Source organism: Eschrichtius robustus, chromosome X (assembly GCF_028021215.1).
Source record: "Eschrichtius robustus isolate mEscRob2 chromosome X, mEscRob2.pri, whole genome shotgun sequence".
NCBI classification, from domain to species: domain Eukaryota; kingdom Metazoa; phylum Chordata; class Mammalia; order Artiodactyla; family Eschrichtiidae; genus Eschrichtius; species Eschrichtius robustus.
Window position 1 is genome coordinate 136,475,389 of NC_090845.1, and position 20,272 is coordinate 136,495,660.

The 20,272-nt window shown below is 37.8% G+C and overlaps 1 protein-coding gene and 1 pseudogene across 1 annotated transcript in view; both read left to right on the forward strand.

Moving 5' to 3' along the window:
- The window catches only part of VAMP7 (vesicle associated membrane protein 7), a 66,304-nt gene extending 61,961 nt beyond the window's left edge, over nt 1-4,343 (forward strand). The window contains exon 8 of the mRNA XM_068533868.1: nt 2,556-4,343. Coding sequence (XP_068389969.1) covers nt 2,556-2,624 — 69 coding nt within the window. The 3' untranslated portion in view covers nt 2,625-4,343. The remainder of the gene's footprint in view (nt 1-2,555) is intronic.
- Nucleotides 4,344-18,424: 14,081 nt separating this feature from the next.
- Nucleotides 18,425-19,533, forward strand: LOC137757059 (cytochrome b-like; annotated as a pseudogene).
- The last annotated feature ends 739 nt before the right edge of the window (nt 19,534-20,272 follow it).

Below are 20,272 nucleotides of genomic sequence, written 5' to 3' on the forward strand. Positions count from 1 at the left end.
ACCCCAATATAAAAAGATATTGGACCTCTTTGAACTATCCTGCATGTCTGGTAACCTTTTTAATATGTTTAAACTCCTTTTTTGCGTCACATTCTGGGTGAATCATTCAGCTAACTCTTCCAGCTCTGTTCATTCTGCCATCCAGTTCTTCTTTTTAAACATTAATTTTTAAATGTTTAATTTTTTAAAGCCATGCTTTAAATTTCTAAGAACTCTTATTATTCTTATTTTAACATTTTTTTTTCATGGAACTTGTACTTGTTAACAAATATACTCTCTCTTGAATTTGTCTGGATATACATTCAGAGATATATCACAGGGAATTAGTTTATGCAATGGTAAGAGCTGGCTAGGCAAGTCCAAAATCCACAGAGCAGGCTGTCAGGAAGGGCTGGCTGGACCTGAGGGGCAGGAGCAAAGCTGTATATACAGGCAGAATATCTTCTTCAAGGAAACCTTGGCTCCACTCTTAAGGCCTTTTAACTGATTGGATCAGGCTCATTCAGATTATGTAGGATAATCTGCCTTACTTAAAAGTCAAATGATTTATGAGCTTTAATCACATCTACAAAATACAGCAACACCTAGATTAGTGTTTGATTGGATACCAGTGCACTGTAGCCTCCCCAAGTTGACACACAAAACTGACCTCACAGAAATGTAGTTAGTTATGTTTATATATAATGGGTATGTTTTTAAAATTTTATTTCCAATATGGTAAGTGTTGATAGTTATAACCCACCTCTAAACAAGAGGTCTTTGGAGTCCTCACTAATTTTTAAGAGTGTAAAGAAGTCCTGAACCAAAAGCTCGAGAGCTGCTGCTCTAAGGAGTGGGGGAGGGATGCTTTGCTTTGGGGGTAGTTTGTGTCTGGGCAAAGCAGCATTTCCTCCTCATCCTCTTTTCATTTACAGATGCCCAAAGTTAACTCCTAGCAGATATCTCTGACTCAGCTCCACTTCTCATTGACCCCTATTGAAGGTCTTCCACCTTAGACAGCTGGACCTGCCTAACAGAGAAGGGCAGCTATAGCTCTATTAATGTTATACTGGAAATTGTGCCTTGATTGTCCCCTTGTTCAGGATCCTCAGGTGGCACATTCTTGGCTTCTCAGCTTAGCTTCTTCCTCCTTCTTTGGTCTAGGAATTTAGATTGATTTATAAAGGTAGATTATTATTAAATTCAGATTATATTTATTGATTACTTATTACATGCAGAGTACTTTGCCAACTTGCCAACTCTTTACCAAAAGGTGTTGTCACCTAACATATTGTACTTCAGCTTTAAAAATCCTTGTATTTTAGCTGTGGCAAATAGTCAACTTTCTATCAAATTGGAATATCTGTGTTTATGTGAATATGATGAGTAGTTTAGCCTATTTATTAATAACCAGAATTTTCTATAACCCCTACCCCCAACATTTGTAGAGAAGTAAGGAAAAACACTTTGCTGACTTTAGGTAGGGAGCATGTAATTCATAATGTATTTTTTTCTAAGTGTGTGAGTAATGAAATCAGTCACTTAAAGATTTTAGAAAGTTGTAATTTAAATCAGAACAAAATGACTGATTTAATGCAGTGAACCTAAATTTTACAATGAATCTATTTTTGGAATGTAGTAATCTGAGCAAGCATATGCCATGCAGAATATCATAATTTAAAATTATAATACCACAATTAAAAAGCTAATACCTCTTTTTTGTTTGTTTTTTTCAATTTTTAAAGCTTTTTAAAATTGAGATACTTACAGGAAGATGCACATATCTTAAGCATACAGTTCAATGACAGATTCACACATTTGTGTAACCCATACTTTCACCAAGATACAGAGTGTTTTCATCCCCAGAAAGACGGTTCATGTCCTTTCCCAGTCAACCCCCACCCCCAGCTGAGTGGCTACCATTGTTCTGATTTCTTTTGCTGTGGACTAGTTTTGCCTCTTCTAGGACTTCACGTAACAGAATCATACAGTGTATCCTGTTTTTGAGTCCTAAAACGCTAGTACATCTTTATTAGGACTAGTATTTTTGCTGTGTTACTTAGAATTGGGTAATTATAATTATCACTGTTATCCACTGAAAGGTTCATGGCAACATTTTTGCTCATAGGTGATATAGATGTAGAGTCTACTCATGCTTTTTAATATTTTTAATCATCCTAATAATGAAAAATTAATCCATGTGCAAAACCTAAAAATGTCCTTAATTACAAAATCATACTTAAGGGAATCATGCTAATTTGTGATCTTTATGACAATGATGTTATCAGTAGAGTTGCTTATATAGTTCCATTCTGCGTACTTCCCAATGAAGAGAAACGACCCCACTGCTTTCCTTAACAGAAAAGAAAACAGTGGAATTCAAGTGGATGTGAGTTATATCAAAAAAGATCATTTTAATTCCACTTCTGTCTTCGAAAATACTTGATTAGTGTATTGTATTATTACACAACTCCTACTCTAATGGAACCAATATTTGTTCATCAGTCTTTATATATTATTTAGGAGCCTATGATAGATTCAAGAAAATAAAATTGCCTTCTCTGCCCCCCCCCCAGGTATTCATCTATATTATTGTGTCACCACTCTGTGGTGGATTTACATGGCCAAGCTGTGTGAAGAAATAAAAAAGTTATCATTAACCAAGGATACGAGAGAACAAGGAGTTAAAAGCAATCCGTGTGATTCAAGCCTTTTAATACTGACAGATGGTGTCTGCCAGTCTCTTCAACCCTCTTCTTTCTCTCTTTTTTTTTTAATATTCTTCTATGCCTCCAGATTTATCATTGTCCTATCAACCAATTTATTCCAGTGCACTTCAGACTGAACCATTTATTGCAGCAGTAGCCTTAAAAAGGCATTTTGTTTCTTTGGTTTGTTAACTAGTGTCATCTACTTATAGATACATTTTTGTTTATAACTGCACAAAGCTATCACCAAGGTAGAAACCACCTGTCTTATGAGCTGTCTACTGAAATTATGGATGACCTTTGTGCACACAAAAGTTCAAGAGACAGATAGTATTGCTAACATCTTGTCTTAATGTCTTTTGATTTTGAAGGGTTTTAAGTGCTTGAAAATAAAATACATGGAAAATTGTTGTTATTTGGGGAATTGTAATTAATTGTTGGTATTTCTAGGAGCCCAAGCAGGTAAAGTATTAAACATTTTATCTCAGTCAGATGGGGAACGTTTTGCTAGTCTGTTAGAAGCAACAGAATTATCCTTGTCTGCCTATTATTAACTTTTAGGAAGAAAGTTTTGATCATTCACAAACCTCGCAGAGCTTGATATCCTCTGTTTCCCCATTGCAGTTGATTTGAGAAGACGGTGGTTTAAATATTGTTGAAGGTTGTGGTTTTTTACATATTTCCTTTTTCTTTGGTGGATATTTAGGGCAATTGTATAGATAATAGAATGGGTAGTGGAGGGAGTGGGGAGACACATTCCTCTGGCTCACCAAAGAAAAAGAAGAGAACCACAGTGGAAAAGCCCAAACTGAATATAGTCAGCAATCAACTCCAGGGTTTGGGTTTGACTGGTGTTGAATAGTAGTTTGAGCATCCTTTGTGGCTAATAAGTTCTTTAATCTGCCTAGTTTTGAAGAATTCTTTTGGGAAACTTGAGAGTAGACAGTATGATACATAGAAACAGTACAAGACATTTTAGCTAACATCCATGTAACTGCAGTGTGAAAAAAACTGGAGTGTAATCATACTGCTTTGGCTACTCTGGCATCTGTTAGCTAGTGTGTACTTTTGGTGTGTATCTGAAAGGACAGCATTTGCTGCCCTAGATCTAATTGCATTTATTTATCAATAAATGCCAGTAAATGGAAATTACATTACATTTGACTATTTTCCCAATGAAAGAACAAATTGGTCTGTAAAACCTAGTCACCTGTTTAGCCTAATCATGTGCCTTGAATATTTGTGTGTCACATAATCTGGCACCTGCTACCTGTTCTTCCATCTATACCTTTCAATTCATGCTGATTCGTTTATTTGACATATTTTCAACCCCCTGGAACTCTTTTCCTGGTGATCATGTATAGTGCAAATGTTTTTTCAGTCCTCTTTATCAACACTAATGCCTTTTAATTACATCAGCATTTCCTATTGGAAAACACATTTGTTCCATGAAAACATTTGGCATTCCTTAATAATAATTTCCAAATGTCTTTAATCCAAAGAAAAAGACTTAAAGCTTATTTCCCTTTCTTATACACACCTGAATAAAAATGATGTGCATGTTTTAGGGATAAATTACTTAACCATCCCTTGATCTATTTATGTATAAGAATGCTTTTTAAAGCACATATCTTGTTTTAAATGATGCACAAACTGAAGGCATTAATAAAATTTAAGAGTAATACAATGAGTTGCTTGTTTTAGAATTTCTTCCTGTAATCTAATTTCTTCTGATGACATTTTTTTTTGAGCTTTATTTTTTTTTCTTTAAATTTTATTTTTATTTATTTATTTATGGCTGTGTTGGGTCTTCGTTTCTGTGCGAGGGCTTTCTCCAATTGCGGCAAGCGGGGGCCACTCTTCATCGCGGTGCACTGGCCTCTCACTATCGCGGCCTCTCCCGTTGCGGAGCACAGGCTCCAGACGTGCAGGCTCAGTAATTGTGGCTCACGGGCCTAGTTGCTCCGCGGCATGTGGGATCTTCCCAGACCAGGGCCCGAACCCGTGTCCCCTGCACTGGCAGGCAGACTCCCAACCACTGCGCCACCAGGGAAGCCCCTTCTGATGACATTTTGCCATAGTTTACAGAACAAAAGTATTTTACTTACGCTGAAAATACATTTAAAAGTGTGACCTGAAGCCTTACAGTAAAGAGCTATAGCACTGTCTCAGGTGTATAAAATTTCTTCAAAACCAAAAGACACAAAAGAAGTTAAATAAGTATGTAGGTCATACCAAAACCAATGAAAGATCATGAAATGACCACACAGCTTCTACAGCCATCATCCTGAGACCATGGTTGAGACAGAACAGGAAAAGAACCCCAGGGATTGTAATCCAGTTCAACACAACTCTGACTGGTTCTGAAATAGATGGCTCAAAGGAAGGCATTTGAGGGTGAGAGAGAATAATTTGTTGGAGCAAAACAGATTTAGGTAAAGAAAAAAAGAAATAGAGTGGCAAAGATCAAATGTACAAAAACTGGGCCACAACGAAACAATAATCTGTCACTTTGGGTCTTTGAACCTAGGTAACTGAAGTCAAGAATGGTAGAATATGTTTTTGTACATGCTAGAGCAACTCAAAAACAGCCCATTTAACTCTCCCCAGGCCTCCTCCAGGTTTCAACTGAAGTGTGCATTCCCTAACCGGACAGTTAGAGGGGGGGAAAAAAAGGCTATTTGGTTGTTATGAACAAAGAAAGAAGTGGTACAAGCTAATTATTTCTCTTTACTTTGAACCCTTGGCCACAAGGTCAAATAGTGTCACAGTCCCTAAGTTTCCTTCAGAATAGATGGACATGGCTTCCATCAGATAATGATTCTTCCTTGCTTAACTCTGCTTTTCCGGAGTAAAACAGAGCCAAGACAAGTATTACAGAAGCAAGGGGTTTAATACTGTCTTCAAGCTTATACAGGTGTATGACAAAGTAGGAAGAGAAAGTCTGGAAGGGAGGTGCCAGGGGATCAGAGGAACAGTCCTAAGCATTTCCATTTAAAGTGCTAGTGCTGTTGAACAGGTTGGAGCTTGTTGGAAAACCTGAGAATCCCTACATGTCTGTTTGCCAAAATAGGTGTGTGACGAGTTGTGTGGAAAAGAAGCCACAGGCTCAGTAAACCTGATGCCAAGTACCCAATTGTGTCCCCAGTTGGTCAGCAGGGCCAGTAGTCAAGAGGATGAGCTGGATGCAGAGTGGAAGAGATTGAGAAAAAGCTGGGGTATGTCAGGCACCTTAGCATCTTCATGTCTGACTGCCCTGACCTTCTAAGAGTATTGGCCTCCACTTTCCTTCTGCTTTCCGAGTCTTAACGTGAGTTCATTTCACTGGCAAAACAATTCTAAAAGCATATAGGGAAAGGAGTTTTAATGAAATTCCCAGCTTCTAGCAAGAACAGTGGTGCCAGTCTAGCACAGTCAAGTTCTTCCTATATTCATTTTTAAGATCAACTGCTTCATCTTATGGAGAAAGACCATTTGGGAAGTTAAAGCATTCTTTTGGCCAAGGTACACTGTACAAAATTATTTTGGATTCATGTTGTTTATTAAAACAAAACGTCTAAATTCAAAATATATTGTGACTTGTTACATCTCTTCCAAAAAGAATAACTGTGAAAGAAAATTCATATGCACAGGTTGACACCCTGATTTACTTGTTTTTTATTTGCATTCCAATTTGGACCAGCATAAAGGAAAGTTTAAAAGTCTCATGAACAGAGAGAGAACATTAAATTCAGTAATACCCCTTACAGACTTCAATTCTGGCCAAGATGGAGTAACAGTGACTGTATTTACCCTCCCACCTGAAATAACCCAGTAAAGGACAAAATATTTGAAACAACTGTTTTTAAGACACTGGACTCCAGGCAATGAAGGGCAGTGATATTTCAAAGAGGTGAACCCAATTATTGCCCCAGCTTATTATGTTGAGAGAGTATCCAGGCTACAATGGAGTGAGAAGGAACCCAGGAAGAGCCTGGAAGATTCCCTGAGTTGACACATGACAGATATCCAGAGATGTTTGCAGGGCAGGGCATGGTACTAAAAATGAGACAGTTGGCAGAGGACTCTAGAGATCTGAGGAAACTACCCAATGGCAGGGAAAGAACCACCCAAAGACTAGAAGGAAGAATATCCTACACCCACACAGGGCTAGGAATAACCCTACAGACAGGAGATAGACAGGAAAACCTCATGAGTCACAGGGTATTGGGTAGAGTACTCAGAAGGGTCTTGCATAGACCAGGGTTTCTCAATCTTGGCACTGTTGGCCTTTGGGGCCAGATGTTCTTTGAGACTGTCCTGTGCATTGTGGGATGTTTAGCAGCATCCCTGACCTCAACCCACTGGATGCCAGGAGCACCCTCTCTCCAGTTGTGACAACTAAGAATGTCCCAAATGTTCCTGCAAAGTTGGGGTGGGGAGCAAAATCAACCTTGGTTAAGAACCACTGGCGTAGACTTAACAGTCTCACCCAGGATAATAAATCTTAAAATCCAGACCTTAGAAGCTGTTTCCAAGTAACTGTCCTAGAATAAAGCTTAAGGATATATTTGTGGGAATATAAACAAGGTAAAAGAGTGTTGGGCAGGGCAGCAAATAAAAAATTACCAGTCACACAAAGAAGCAGGAAAATATGACCAATAATAAGGGAAAAACCATTCAATTAAAATAAACGTGGAACTGATACAGATGTTAGAATTACCAAAGACATAAGAAGTTGTCAATATTATATTTCATATGTTCCGAAAGGTAAGTAAATATATGGAATTTGAAAAGGCCCATTGAATTTTTAGAGATGAAGACTAGGTTTTCTGAGATAAAAAAAATACACTGGATAGAATTAGTGACAGCATAGACGTTTCAGAAGAAAAGATTATTGACCTTGAAGACATAGCAATACAAACTATCCAAATGAAGCATACCAGCTAAATACATTGTTAAATGTCAAAATGAATTTTAAAAAAGGAAGAGTCAACTCTAAATGCCTATACGAAACTCACTTTAAATATTAATGGGCTAAAGTAAAAACATGGAACAATATACATGCTGACACCAATCAAGAAAATTGGAATGGCTATTGTAATATCAGATGAAGTAGATTTCAGAGCAAAGAGTATCCAGGGATAAAGGAGATTATGTGTCAATTCATCAGGGGTCAGGGTATAGGGATTAATGTTGGGGGATAGGTTTCGGGCTACCTCTGACTGCAGCCCCATGATATGGGAGAAAATAAATAAATACTAGAGGTTGGTTTGTACTTCAGATTCTTGCTTAGAAACTAACCCTAGTAAAGAATTGTAACTGGAGATACAGTGACACATGAGAAATCAAAAGTATACCTTTATCAATATATTACTGCATAACTACAATCCTAAAAATGTGTGCCATTAGAAAATTACAAGTATTTTCCAGTGTTCATGTTTATGATCAGGTTAAGGACTCCGTAGGGGTCAGGGTAAGGGTCAGAATCAGGGGTCAGGGGTAGTTGTCAGGAGTAGGGGTAGGGGTCAGGGTGAGGGTCAGAATCGGGGGTCAGGGTTAGGGGCAGTTCAGATGCTCATCATTGTGCATAAATAGATAAAACACAGATAAATGCATGTTAAAGGTTACAATGTAGAGGCATTAATTTTAATTTTATTATTTGCTTTATGGTCTGCAAATATTTGCTACAGGTAAAACATACACAACAATCCTGAGGAAAATGAACGCTGGGTTTCTGATTAGCGATAGCATTTCTGAAAGCCACGGTTTCTCTGATGGCTCCATGTGGCTTTTGAAGTAAATAAACCGAGCACACAAAGATCAACTTTGACCCACACACCAGTAAAACAAGCAAAGCTGGTGAAAACTATAAAGAAAAAAAAACAACCATTGCAATCCTGGAAATTGACTTAAGGGCAGTCAGCACATGAAAAAAAATCAGGAAAGTCTGCTACATCTTGGTAAGAACAGTGACATTCTGTGGCACTTTAACCCTGACCCACCCCCTCTCTTCCCTCCAAACTCAGCTTGATGGAGTGAGGCTAGAAGATAGGTATCCCTCCTCTTCCAGCTCCAGTCAAGAGATATGGAATCTCCCCAGGAGTGTCAGGCTGCCAGCCCTTCTTACGTCCCCAGCTCCACATTACAGAGGCTCAATCCTAGGTCAGTGCAGCCAAGAATCAATGCTCCCTTCCTCCACCTAGTACCCCTTCATAGGGCAGAGGCTCCACCTCAGGTGCAGCATGATGAAAATACTGGGGCCCCAATCTCCCTCACCACAGGTCAATTGTAGAGTACAGATTCTGTGCCAAGGCAAACAGGCTGCCACTCCAGCTCAGCACCCTGTCAGAAAGCACAGGTATCACTTTGAGGGAAGTGGGTTCCTGTCCCTAGCTCCAGAGAAGTGCCTTAGATATTCCACCCAGGGAGAGAGGCAAGAGATAGAAGGCTCTAAAGCTATCCCTAAAGGGATAGTCTATATATAGAACAGAGTGGGTGGGACGAAGCCTACAATGTAGATAATGGAGCAAAGCAATTGAGAGCAGACAGGAGATCAAGATGGAATAGAAGGACATGGAGGTCACCTCCTCCCACAAATGTATAAAAAATACATTTACATGTGGAATAATTCTCACAGAATACCTACGGAACACTGGCAGATGATATCATACAACCAGAGCTGCAAGATCACCACATAACTGGATAAGACGAAAGGGCAAAAAAAAAAAAAAAAAAAAAGGAATCAGGACAGAACCTATGCCCCAGGGAGGGAATTCTGAAAGGGGAAAGGTGCCCTCATCCTGGGAACCCCCTTCACTGGCTGGGAGATCAGCTGGGACAGATAGAGAGCTTCAGAGGCTCAGAGGAGAGTGCAGCAGCCTGCTTGCAGCAGGCAGGACAGAGAGAGACCTGCACAGAAGGCCACCTGGCCACCTCACTGCACACCCCAGCCTGAGACATGTACCTGCCGGTGTATGCATCGGCTGGGTGCTGAAATCCAGGCTTCAGTGGACAGACCCAGGGCCAGGACTCAGTTTGGCTCTGCAGAGACAGCCCAAAGGACCTGGAGTGTGGTCTGAGCCACAACTGGTGGTGTGAGCAGGATGGAGTCCAGGTCCACAATAAGAGCCCCATTATCAATGCCCGCCTGAAGGGAGGGGTGTGGCCCCGTCATAGCAGCCTCATTCTTAGCTTGCTCACAATGGCCTAGCTCCACTGCTATGAGTTCTGGGAGCATGCAAGCGCTGGGGGGCAAGAGGGCTGAACTCTGAGCTGACTCCCAGTGGGTGTGCAACTTTGGCGGATTCATTCCGGCAGTTTTGTGAGCGCAGCACCTGGGGGACATCCAAGGTGATTATCGGTGCTCCCGTAGCTAAGGTGGGTCCAGCACCAGCAGCAGCAGGCTTTATGGGTGCACACACACAGAGGCGGGGCTGAAATCTGAGCTGATTCCCAAGTGCTCCCACAGCAGAGGTGGACCCAAGGGTAGTGCCACAACAGTGTACTTTGTGAGCACACACAATGGGTGACAGGCAACATCACAGAGTACAAGTCTTGGAGGACAGCTCTTGGAGAGGAACACACAGTGGCTCCTTTCCCAGCAGGAGCACTCCAATTATACCTACCTCACACCTCAGCTTAAAACTGGATCTGGGGACTTCTACTCCAAAAACTAGAGGGCAGACCCTGCCCTCAAAAGGGCTGTGACAACCATGGAGCAAAGAGGAGGCCCTGTCTAACATCCAGTGCAGACTCTGGTCACCACAACACTTATCATGCCCCCTATCAAGGGGATAATGACCAACACATCCTGAGGAAAGACATGGCAGGCATCCATACCAAAAACAGCCCTTGCACCAAAAATATTAGACTTGTGCAGGCTACACAGGGATGCTCCCACATAAAAACAGGCCTTCAAGACAACAGTAGATAACTGTTTCTCCTAAATTCATAGAGTCAGAGAAATATAAGTAAAATGAAGAAGCAGAGGAGCCACTCCCAATTAAAAGAACAAGAGAAATCCCCTGAAAGAACAAACAATGAAACAGACCTCTCCAGTCTACCAGACCCTGAGGGCAAAAAGTAGGTAATAAAAATGCTGAAGGAATTAAGAAAGGCTATCAATAGAAATGCAGATCACTGTAACAAGGAACTAAAAACTTTAAAGAGAAGTCAGTCAAAACTAGACAACTCAATTGCCAAGATGAAGACTGAGCTAAAGGCAATAAATAGCAAGGTAAATAATATAGAAGAACAAATAAGTGATCTGAAAGATAGAATAATGGAAATCATCTGATCAGAACAGCAGACAGAAAGACAAATGAAAAAAAACAAAAGCAACATATGAGACTTATAGGATAATATAAAGCATGCCAATAGGGATCCCCAAAGGAGAAGAAAGAGAAAAGGAGATCAAAAATGTACTTGAATAAGTTATGGCTGAAAACTTCCCAAACCCAAAGAAGGAAACATATCCAGGTACAGGAAACACAGAGGGTCCCAAACAAGATGAACCCAAACAGACCTAAACCAAGGCATATCAGGATTCTAAAGGCAGCAAGAGAAAAACAAAGTGTTAGTTACAAGGGAACCCCCATAAAGCTATCACCTGATTTCTCTACAGAAATTTTGCAGGCCAGAAGGGAGTGGCAAGATGAATTCAAAGTCCTGAAGGGGAAAAACCTGCAACCTAGGATACTTTTTACCCACCAAGATTATCATTTAGAATAGAAGAGAAAGAATTTCTCAGACAAGCAAAAACTAAAAGAATACAGCAATACTAAACCTATCCTAAAAGAAATATTGAAATATTTATTTTCATCTCTAAATAGAAATGAAGCAAGAATCTGTAGGAAAGGGAAAATCACAGTAGGAAAAGCAAATGTATAAAAGGATTGTAGATCACTTATATAAGCAGGTATATAGATTTTTTAAAAAATGAAAAAAATTTTGTGAAAGCAGTTTTAACTACAGTGAATAGCAAAAGGATAAACATGAAGATGTAAAATAGGACATCAGAATGATAAAATGTGGGGGAGGGGAGTGAGAAAATGTAGAATTTTTTTTAATAATGTGTTTGAGCTTATATGACTACCAGTCTCAAGTAAGTAGATACAGTAATGGGCTAACATACTTGAAAACCAGGGTAACCACAAATCAAAAACATACAATAGATTCACAAAAAACAAAAAGAAGGGAACTCAAGCATAATACAAAAGTAAACTAATCAAACCACAAAAGGAAAAACAAAAATAAAAAGGAACAAAGAAGAAATATGAAATCAACAGGAAACAAGGTTTAAAATGGCAGTAAATACATATCTATCAATAATTACCTTAAATGTCAATGGACTAAGTGCTCTGATCAAAAGACATAGAGTGGTAGACTGGATAATAAAACAAGAACCTACAATATGCTGCCTACAAGAGACCCATTTTAGAGTGAAGGACACATATAGATTGAAAGTGAGGGGATGGAAAAAGATATTTCATGCAAATGGAAATGACAAGAAAGCAGGGGTAGCAACACTCATATCAGACAAATAGACTTTAAAACAAAGGCCATAAAGGAAGATAAAGAAGGACACTACATAATTATAAAAGGATCAATACAAAACAGGGTATTACACTCGTTAACATATATGCACCCAAAATAGGAGCACCTAAACGCATAAAACAAATATCAACAAACATAAAGGGAGAAATTGATGGGAATACAATAATAGTAGGAGACTTTAACACCCCACTGACATTAATGGACAGATCTTCCAGACAGAAAATCAATAAGGCAACAGAGATCCTAATGACAAAATAGAACAGTTAGACTTAATTTATATCTTCAGGGCATTACATCCAAAAAACCAGAATACACATTCTTTAAAAGCACACTTGGGACGCAAGAGGGAAGAGATATGGGAACATATGTATATGTATAACTGATTCACTTTGTTATAAAGCAGAAACTAACGCACCATTGTAAAGCAATTATACTCCAATAAAGATGTTCAAAAAAAAAGCACACATGGAACATTCTTTAGGATAGACCACATACGAGGACACAAAACAAGCCTCAACAAATATAAGAGGGTAGAAATTATTTCAAGCATCTTTTCTGACCAAAACAGCATGAAACTAGAAATCAGCCACAAAAAAAAATGAGGAAAAAAAAAAACAAAAACAGATTACATGGAGGCTAAATAACATGCTACTAAAAAACCAATGGGTCAATGATGGAATCAAGGCAGAAATTTAAAAATACTCTGAGACAAATGACAATGAAAACACGACTGTACAAAAATCTATGGGATGCAGGAAAAGCAATCCTAAGAGGGAAGTTCATAGCAATACAGGCCTTCCTCAAAAAAACAAGAAAAATATCAAATAAACAACTTAACCTACCACCAAAAAGAATTAGAAAAAGAAGAACAAACAAAACTATTATTTCCTTCCATCAGAGGAAGGAAATAATAAAGATCAGAGAGGAAATAAATAGAAATAAAAAATAGAAAAAAATCAATAAAACCAAGATTTCGTATTTTGGAAGGATAAAAAAAATCAACAAACCTCTAGCCAGACTCACCAAGAAGAAAAGAGAGAGGACCCAAATAAACAAAATAAGAAATGAAAGAGGAGAAATAACAGCCAATACTGCAGAAATACAAAAAATTATAACAATACTATGAACAATTATATGCCAACAAATTGAACAACCTAGAAGAAATGGACAAGCTTCTAGAAACATACAGCTCACCAAAACTGAATCAAGAAGAAATAGATAATTTGAACAGACTGATCACTAGAAGTAAAAGAGAATCTGTAATTTTAAAGCTCCCTGCAAACAAAAGTCCAGGACTGGATAGCTTCACTGGGGAATTCTATCAAGCATACAAAGAAGAACTTATGCCCATCCTTCTCAAACTCTTCCAAAAGATTGAAGAGGAGGGAACACTTCCAAAGTTATTCTATGAAGCCACCATCACCCTGATAGCAAAACCAGACAAAGACACTACCAAGAAATAAAATTACAGGCAAACATCTTTGGTGAATATAGATGCAAAAATCCTCAACAAAATAGCAAACTGAATCCAGCAACACATAAAAAGGATCATACACCATGATCAAGTTGGATTCATCCCAGGGTCACAAGGATGGTTCAACATATGCAAATCAATTAATGTGATACACAACATCAACAAAAGGAAAGACAAAAAGATGATCATCAAAGACACATGGTCATCTCAATAGATGCAGAAAAAGCATTTGATAAAATTCAACATCTTCTCATGATAAAAAAAAAAAAACCTCTCACCAAAGTGGGTATAGAGGGAACATATCTCAGCATAATAAAGGCTATTTATGACAAACCCACAGCCAACATAATACTCAACAATGAAAAGCTGAAAGCCTTCCTGCTAAAATCTAGAACAAGACAAGGAAGCCCACTCTCACCAATTCTATTCAACATAGTATTGGAAGTCCTAGCCACAGCAATCAGACAAGAAAAAGAAGTAAAAGATATCTAAATTGGGAGGGAAGAGGTAAAATTGTTATTATATGCAGATGACATGATACTTTATATAGAAAACACTAAAGACGCCACACAAAAACTATTACTACTGATAAACGAATTCAACAAGGTAGCAGAATACAAGATAAACATACAGAAATCTGTTCCATTTCTCTACACTAACAGTGAAATATCAGAAAGAGAAAGTAAAAACAACAATCTCTTTTAAAAATCGCATTAAAAAAATACATAGGAATAAACCTGACCAAGGAGGTGAAAGACTTATACACCAAGAGCTATAAAACATTGATAAAGGAAATTGAAGGTGATTCAAAGAAATGGAAACATATCCCATGCTCTTGGATTGGAAGGGTTAATACTGTTAAAATGGCCATACTACCCAAAGCAATCTACAGATTTAATGTGATCCCTATCAAATTACCCCTGACACTTTTCACAGAACTAGAACAAATAATCTTAAAATTTATATGGAACCACAAAAGACCTAGAATTGCCAGAGCAATCCTGAGGAAAAAGAACAAAGCAAGAGGCATAACTCTCGCAGACTTCAGACAATACTACAATGCTACAGTAATCAAAAGAGTGTGGCATTGGCACAAAAACAGATATATGGATCAATGGAACAGAATAGAGAGCCCAGAAATAAACCCACACACCTGTGGTCAATTAATCTTTGACAGAGGAGACAAGAATATACAATGGAGAAGAGACAGTCTCTTCAGCAAGTGGTGCTGGGAAAGCTGGACAGCCCCATGTAAATCAATGCAGTTAGAACACTCCCTCACACCACACACAAAAATAAACTCAAGGTGGCTTAAAGACTTAAATATAAGACATGACACCATAAAACTCCTAGAAGAGAACATAGGAAAAACATTCTCTGACATAAATTGTAGCAATGTTTTCTTAGGTCAGTCTCCCAAGGCAAAAGAAATAAAAGCAAAAATAAACAAATGGGACCTAATCAAACTTATAAGTTTTGTACAGCAAAGGAAACCATAAACAAAACAAAAAGACAATCTGTGGAATGGGAGAAAATATTTGCAAACAGTTCAACCAACAAGGGCTTAATTTCCAAAATATACAAACAGCTCATACAGATCAATATCAAAAAACAACCCAATCAAAAAATGGGCCTAAATAGAAGACCTAAATAGACATTTTACCAAAGAAGACATACAGATGGGCAATAAGCACATGAAAAGATGCTCAACATCACTAATTATTAGAGAAATGCTAGTCAAAACCACAATGAGATATTACCTCACACCAGTCAGAATGGGCTTCATCAAAAAGTCTACAATAATAAATGCTGGAGAGGGTGTGGAGAAAGGAGAACCCTCCTACACTGTTGGTGGGAATGTAAATTTGTACAGCCACTATGGAGAACAGCATGGAGGTTCCTTAAAAAACTAAAAATAGAACTACCATATGATCCAGCAATCCCATTCCTGGGCATATAGCTGGAAAAGATGAAAAGTCTAATTCGAAAAGATACAGGCACCCCAGTCTTCATAGCACTACTATTTACAATAGCCAAGACATGGAAACAACCTAAGTGTCCATCAGCAGATGAATGGATAAAGAAGATGTGGTATATACATATATATATATACACACACACACAATGGAATACTACTCAACCATAAAAAAGAATGAAATAATGTCATTTGCAGCAATATGAATGGACTTAGAGATTACCATACTAAGTGAAGTAAGTCAGAGAAAGACAAATATCATATGATATCACTTATATTTGGAATCTAAAAAAATGATACAAATGAACTCATTTACAAAACAGACTTACAGACTTAGAGAACGAACTTATGGTTACCAGGGGGAAGGGATAGTTAGGCAGTTTGGGATCAACATGTACACACTGCCATGTTTAAAATGGATAACCAACAAGGACCTACTGTGTAGCACAGGACCTCTGCTCAATGTTATGTGGCAGCCTGGATGGGAGGGGAGTTTGGGGGAGAATGGATACATGTATATGTATGGCTGAGTCACTTTGCTGTGCACCTGAAACTATCACAACATTGTTAATTGGCTATACTCCAATATAAAAAAAAAAACCCCAAAATCCACTAATTTGAAAAGATACATACACCCCAGTTCATTCTTGATTTGGCTATTGAGAGCTCTTTCCATTGGCTCCTGTTTTCCTTTGACATAATTCCATCTTGTGGGTTTTTTATTTTTTATTTTTGGAACTTCCTTACTTTCAAGATTATCCTGGCTTGTATATTTACTGTCTCAGTCCTAGCATCAGCCATTTCTTCAAAGAGCCCTGGTTCCTTTTATTAGAGAATGGTATTAAAAATGTACACATGGGAGCTAAATGTGCCCCAATGACAATGCAAGAAAATATATCCAACCTATGTGTATTGTTGAAGCTCAGCTTGGCCCACTCCAAAATATGCCACAATGGCATAGTGATTATTTTGAATTAAAGTTATTTAAGAAATGGCTGACCTTCCTCTCTATCCCCCTGAAAGCAGGAAATACATCTCCCTTATGAAAAGTGCACTCCCATAAGGGTGGTAAAGAGACACCCTTATCCCCTGAGATAGGGAATTCGGGGCCAAGAAGCCTATATGAAGTGTGGACCAAAAAACAATGCAGAAGGCTGCAAATAAGAAGAGTTTATTCGAGGTCTTAAGAATTGCAATTCAGGGATTTCCCTGGTGGTCCAGTGGTTAAGACTCCACGCTCCCAGTGAAGGGGGCCCAGGGTCGATCCCTGGCCAGAGAACTAGATCCCGCATGCATGCCGCAACTAAAGATCCTGCATGTCTCAATGAAGATCCCACACTCGGCAATGAAGATCCCACATGCCACAACTAAGACCCGGCGCAGACAAATAAATAAATAAATAAATATTAAAAAAAAAAAGAATTGCAACTCAGGTGAAACTGAAAGAGTGTTCCAGGGAAGAGAAACTCCAGGGAGTTTATAAATATCCTCAGCATCCATCTCCAGTACTTTTTCATTTTTACGGAGTGAAATTGCATCCATTAAACACAAACGCTTCTCAACCTCTGGTAACCACATTCTACTTTCTGTCTCTGAATTTCACTTCTGTGAATACGTCTTATAAGTGGAATCATATAACGTTTACCTTTTGTGACAAGGTTATTTCACTTGGCATAATGACTTCAAGGCTCATCCACGTTGTAACATGTGTCAGAATTTCTTTCATTTATAAGGCTGAATAATATTCCTTTGTGTATATACCTCATTCTTTTTATGGATCCATCCATCCGTGGACATTTGGGTTACTTCCACCTTTTGGCCATTGTGAATAATGTTGCTATGAATATGGGTGTATAAATATCTGTTTCAGATCCTGCTTTCAAACATTTTTGGTATATACCCTGAAGTGGAATTGACAGATCATATGTTAATTCTATGTTTAAGATTTTGAGAAACTGCCATAATGTCTTCCACAGTGGCTGCACCATTTTACTTTATTTCTTATATGGCAGAATAATATGGAAGTTTATGGATCTACTCTGTTTTGCTTATCCATTCATTCACTGATGGGCATTTGAATTGTTTTTACCTTTGGGCTATTGTGAACACTGTTGCTATGAATATTCGTGTACCACTTTTTGTTTGAACACCTGTTTTCAATTCTTTGGAGGCCTGTATCTAGGAGTGGAGTTGTTGAATCAAATGGTAATTGTATTTTTATATCTTTGAGGAAATGCCAAACATATGGTCTGAACTTTTACATTTCCATAAGCAATGTGTAAGGGTTCCAGTTTTGCTACATTGTTGCCAACACGTTTATTTGTTTGTTCTTGATTATAACCATTTAGTGTATACGAATATATATCGCATTGTGTTCTAATTTGCGTTTCCATCATAACATGAAAAATATACCTAAGACGGTTTTATTAGACACTCAAATCTCAGGATACTGCTCAGTAGCCATAGCTGTTGTATAACCCCAAACTATTAACGTTTACCCTAAATACATGTTTAAAACCATTAGGCCCAAAAATGAGCCACCAAAATTCATTACAATACCACAACCAGTTCTAACACTCACAATTAACACAAGCTCACAATAAATTTGTGAAGGTTTTAAAGAAAAGCCTATACAAGTAACTAGAAAAATAGTACTTAAATACAGCGTATGTCATCATTATTCTTACATGGAATGTAACCATGGCCAATGACATGAAAAATCCTCACTGTATTTCAACTATAAGAACACTAATGATCAACATTCAAAAATCCCTCGCATTAATCAAAATTGCTAACGACAAGTTTATTGATCTACCAGTCCTATGAAATATCTCATCATAGTGAAGTTTCTATTCCCTGCTTGGTATTTGTTTAATTTTACAAATATTAACAGATTTATTCCTAGCAATACATTATACATCAGATACAATAACCATTTTCTCACCTGTAATGCATATCTACCAAGATGTAAACTACAGATGAATTATCCGATACCTACATGCAAGTGGAGCTTCCATATTCTTAATTTGCTTATTTGTTCATGTAGGGTGAAGGCCTGTATTATGGATCTTGCACCCTTCTTAGAAACATGAGACATTGGAATCATCCTACTATTTACAGTAATAGCCACAGCATAGGTTATTACATCTTATCATGAGGCTAAATACCTTTTGAGGACCAACAGTCATTTCGGCAATTCCTTACATTGGCCCTAGCCTAGTCAAATGAATCTGAAAAGGATTCTCAGTTGATAAATCCACCCTTACCTGATTCTTCACTTTCCACTTTATCCTCCCATTTTTTATTGTAACTTTAACAGCTGTTCACCTATTAGTCCTTCATGAAACAGGCTCTAATAATCCAACAGGGATCTCATCCAATATGGACAAAATCACATTTCATCCATACTGCAAAACTAAAGATATCTTGGGTGCCTTGTTCCTATTTCTAATCTTACTAATACTAGTAGTATTTTCACCTGAACTTCTAGCGGACCCAGAGAATTATACTCCAGCTAACCCCTCCAGCACTCCCCCCACATCAAACCAGAATAATATTTCTTATTTGCATACACAATTCTATGATCCATTCACAAAAAAATAGGTGTACTAGCCTTAATCTTCTCAATTCTAATTTTAGCAATTGTCCAAATACTTCATACATCAAAACAACAGAGTATAACATTCTGACCTCTTAGCCAATATTTATTCTGAGTACTAGTAGCAGACTTATTAACACTAACATAAATTGGAGGACAACCCATTAATGATTCATTTATTATCATTGGACAACCAGCATCTATTCTATACTTTCTTCTAATACCACTAACAAGCATTATTGAAAACAACCTCCTAAAATGAAGTCTTTGTAGTATATTTATTACTCTGGTTTTGTAAACCGGAAAAGGAGAACATATTCCACTAAGACTCAAGGAAGAAGCTCCAGCTCCACCATCAGGACCCAAAGCTGAAATTTTACTTAAACTATGCCCTGAACAATTTGCTTATGGGACATAAACACTATCTTTAAGTAATATATAGGTATTTTAAAATGACATCATAAAAACTAACATTACTATGTATTTGTGCATTATGTGCCCTCCCACATATATAAACACATAATATGCTTTATCATACATGGTACATATATGTATAATTGTGAATTAATTATCTACCCCATGCATATAAGCATGTACCTCAGTCCATTAGTATTACATAACACATTAAAACAGTTCAATCCATATTAGATTCCAGCCCCTAAGGATATTCATAGGGATAATTGAAGTGATTAATATTACATAGGACATACATTTATTAATCATATATACCACATAAAGTCAAATCATTTCCAGTCAACATGTTTATCATAACTGATAACGAGAGCTTAATCAGTAAGCCATAATAAATCATCAACCCGCCCACAAACATGCCTCTCTCTTTGTTCTGGGCCCATGAACCATGGGGATTTTTGTAAATGAACTATATCTGGCATCTGCATCTTACTTAAGGGCCATCTCACCTAAAATTGCCTACTCGTTCTACTTCAGTAAGACATCTTGATGGATTAATGACTAACGACTAACCACCCCATGTTAACACA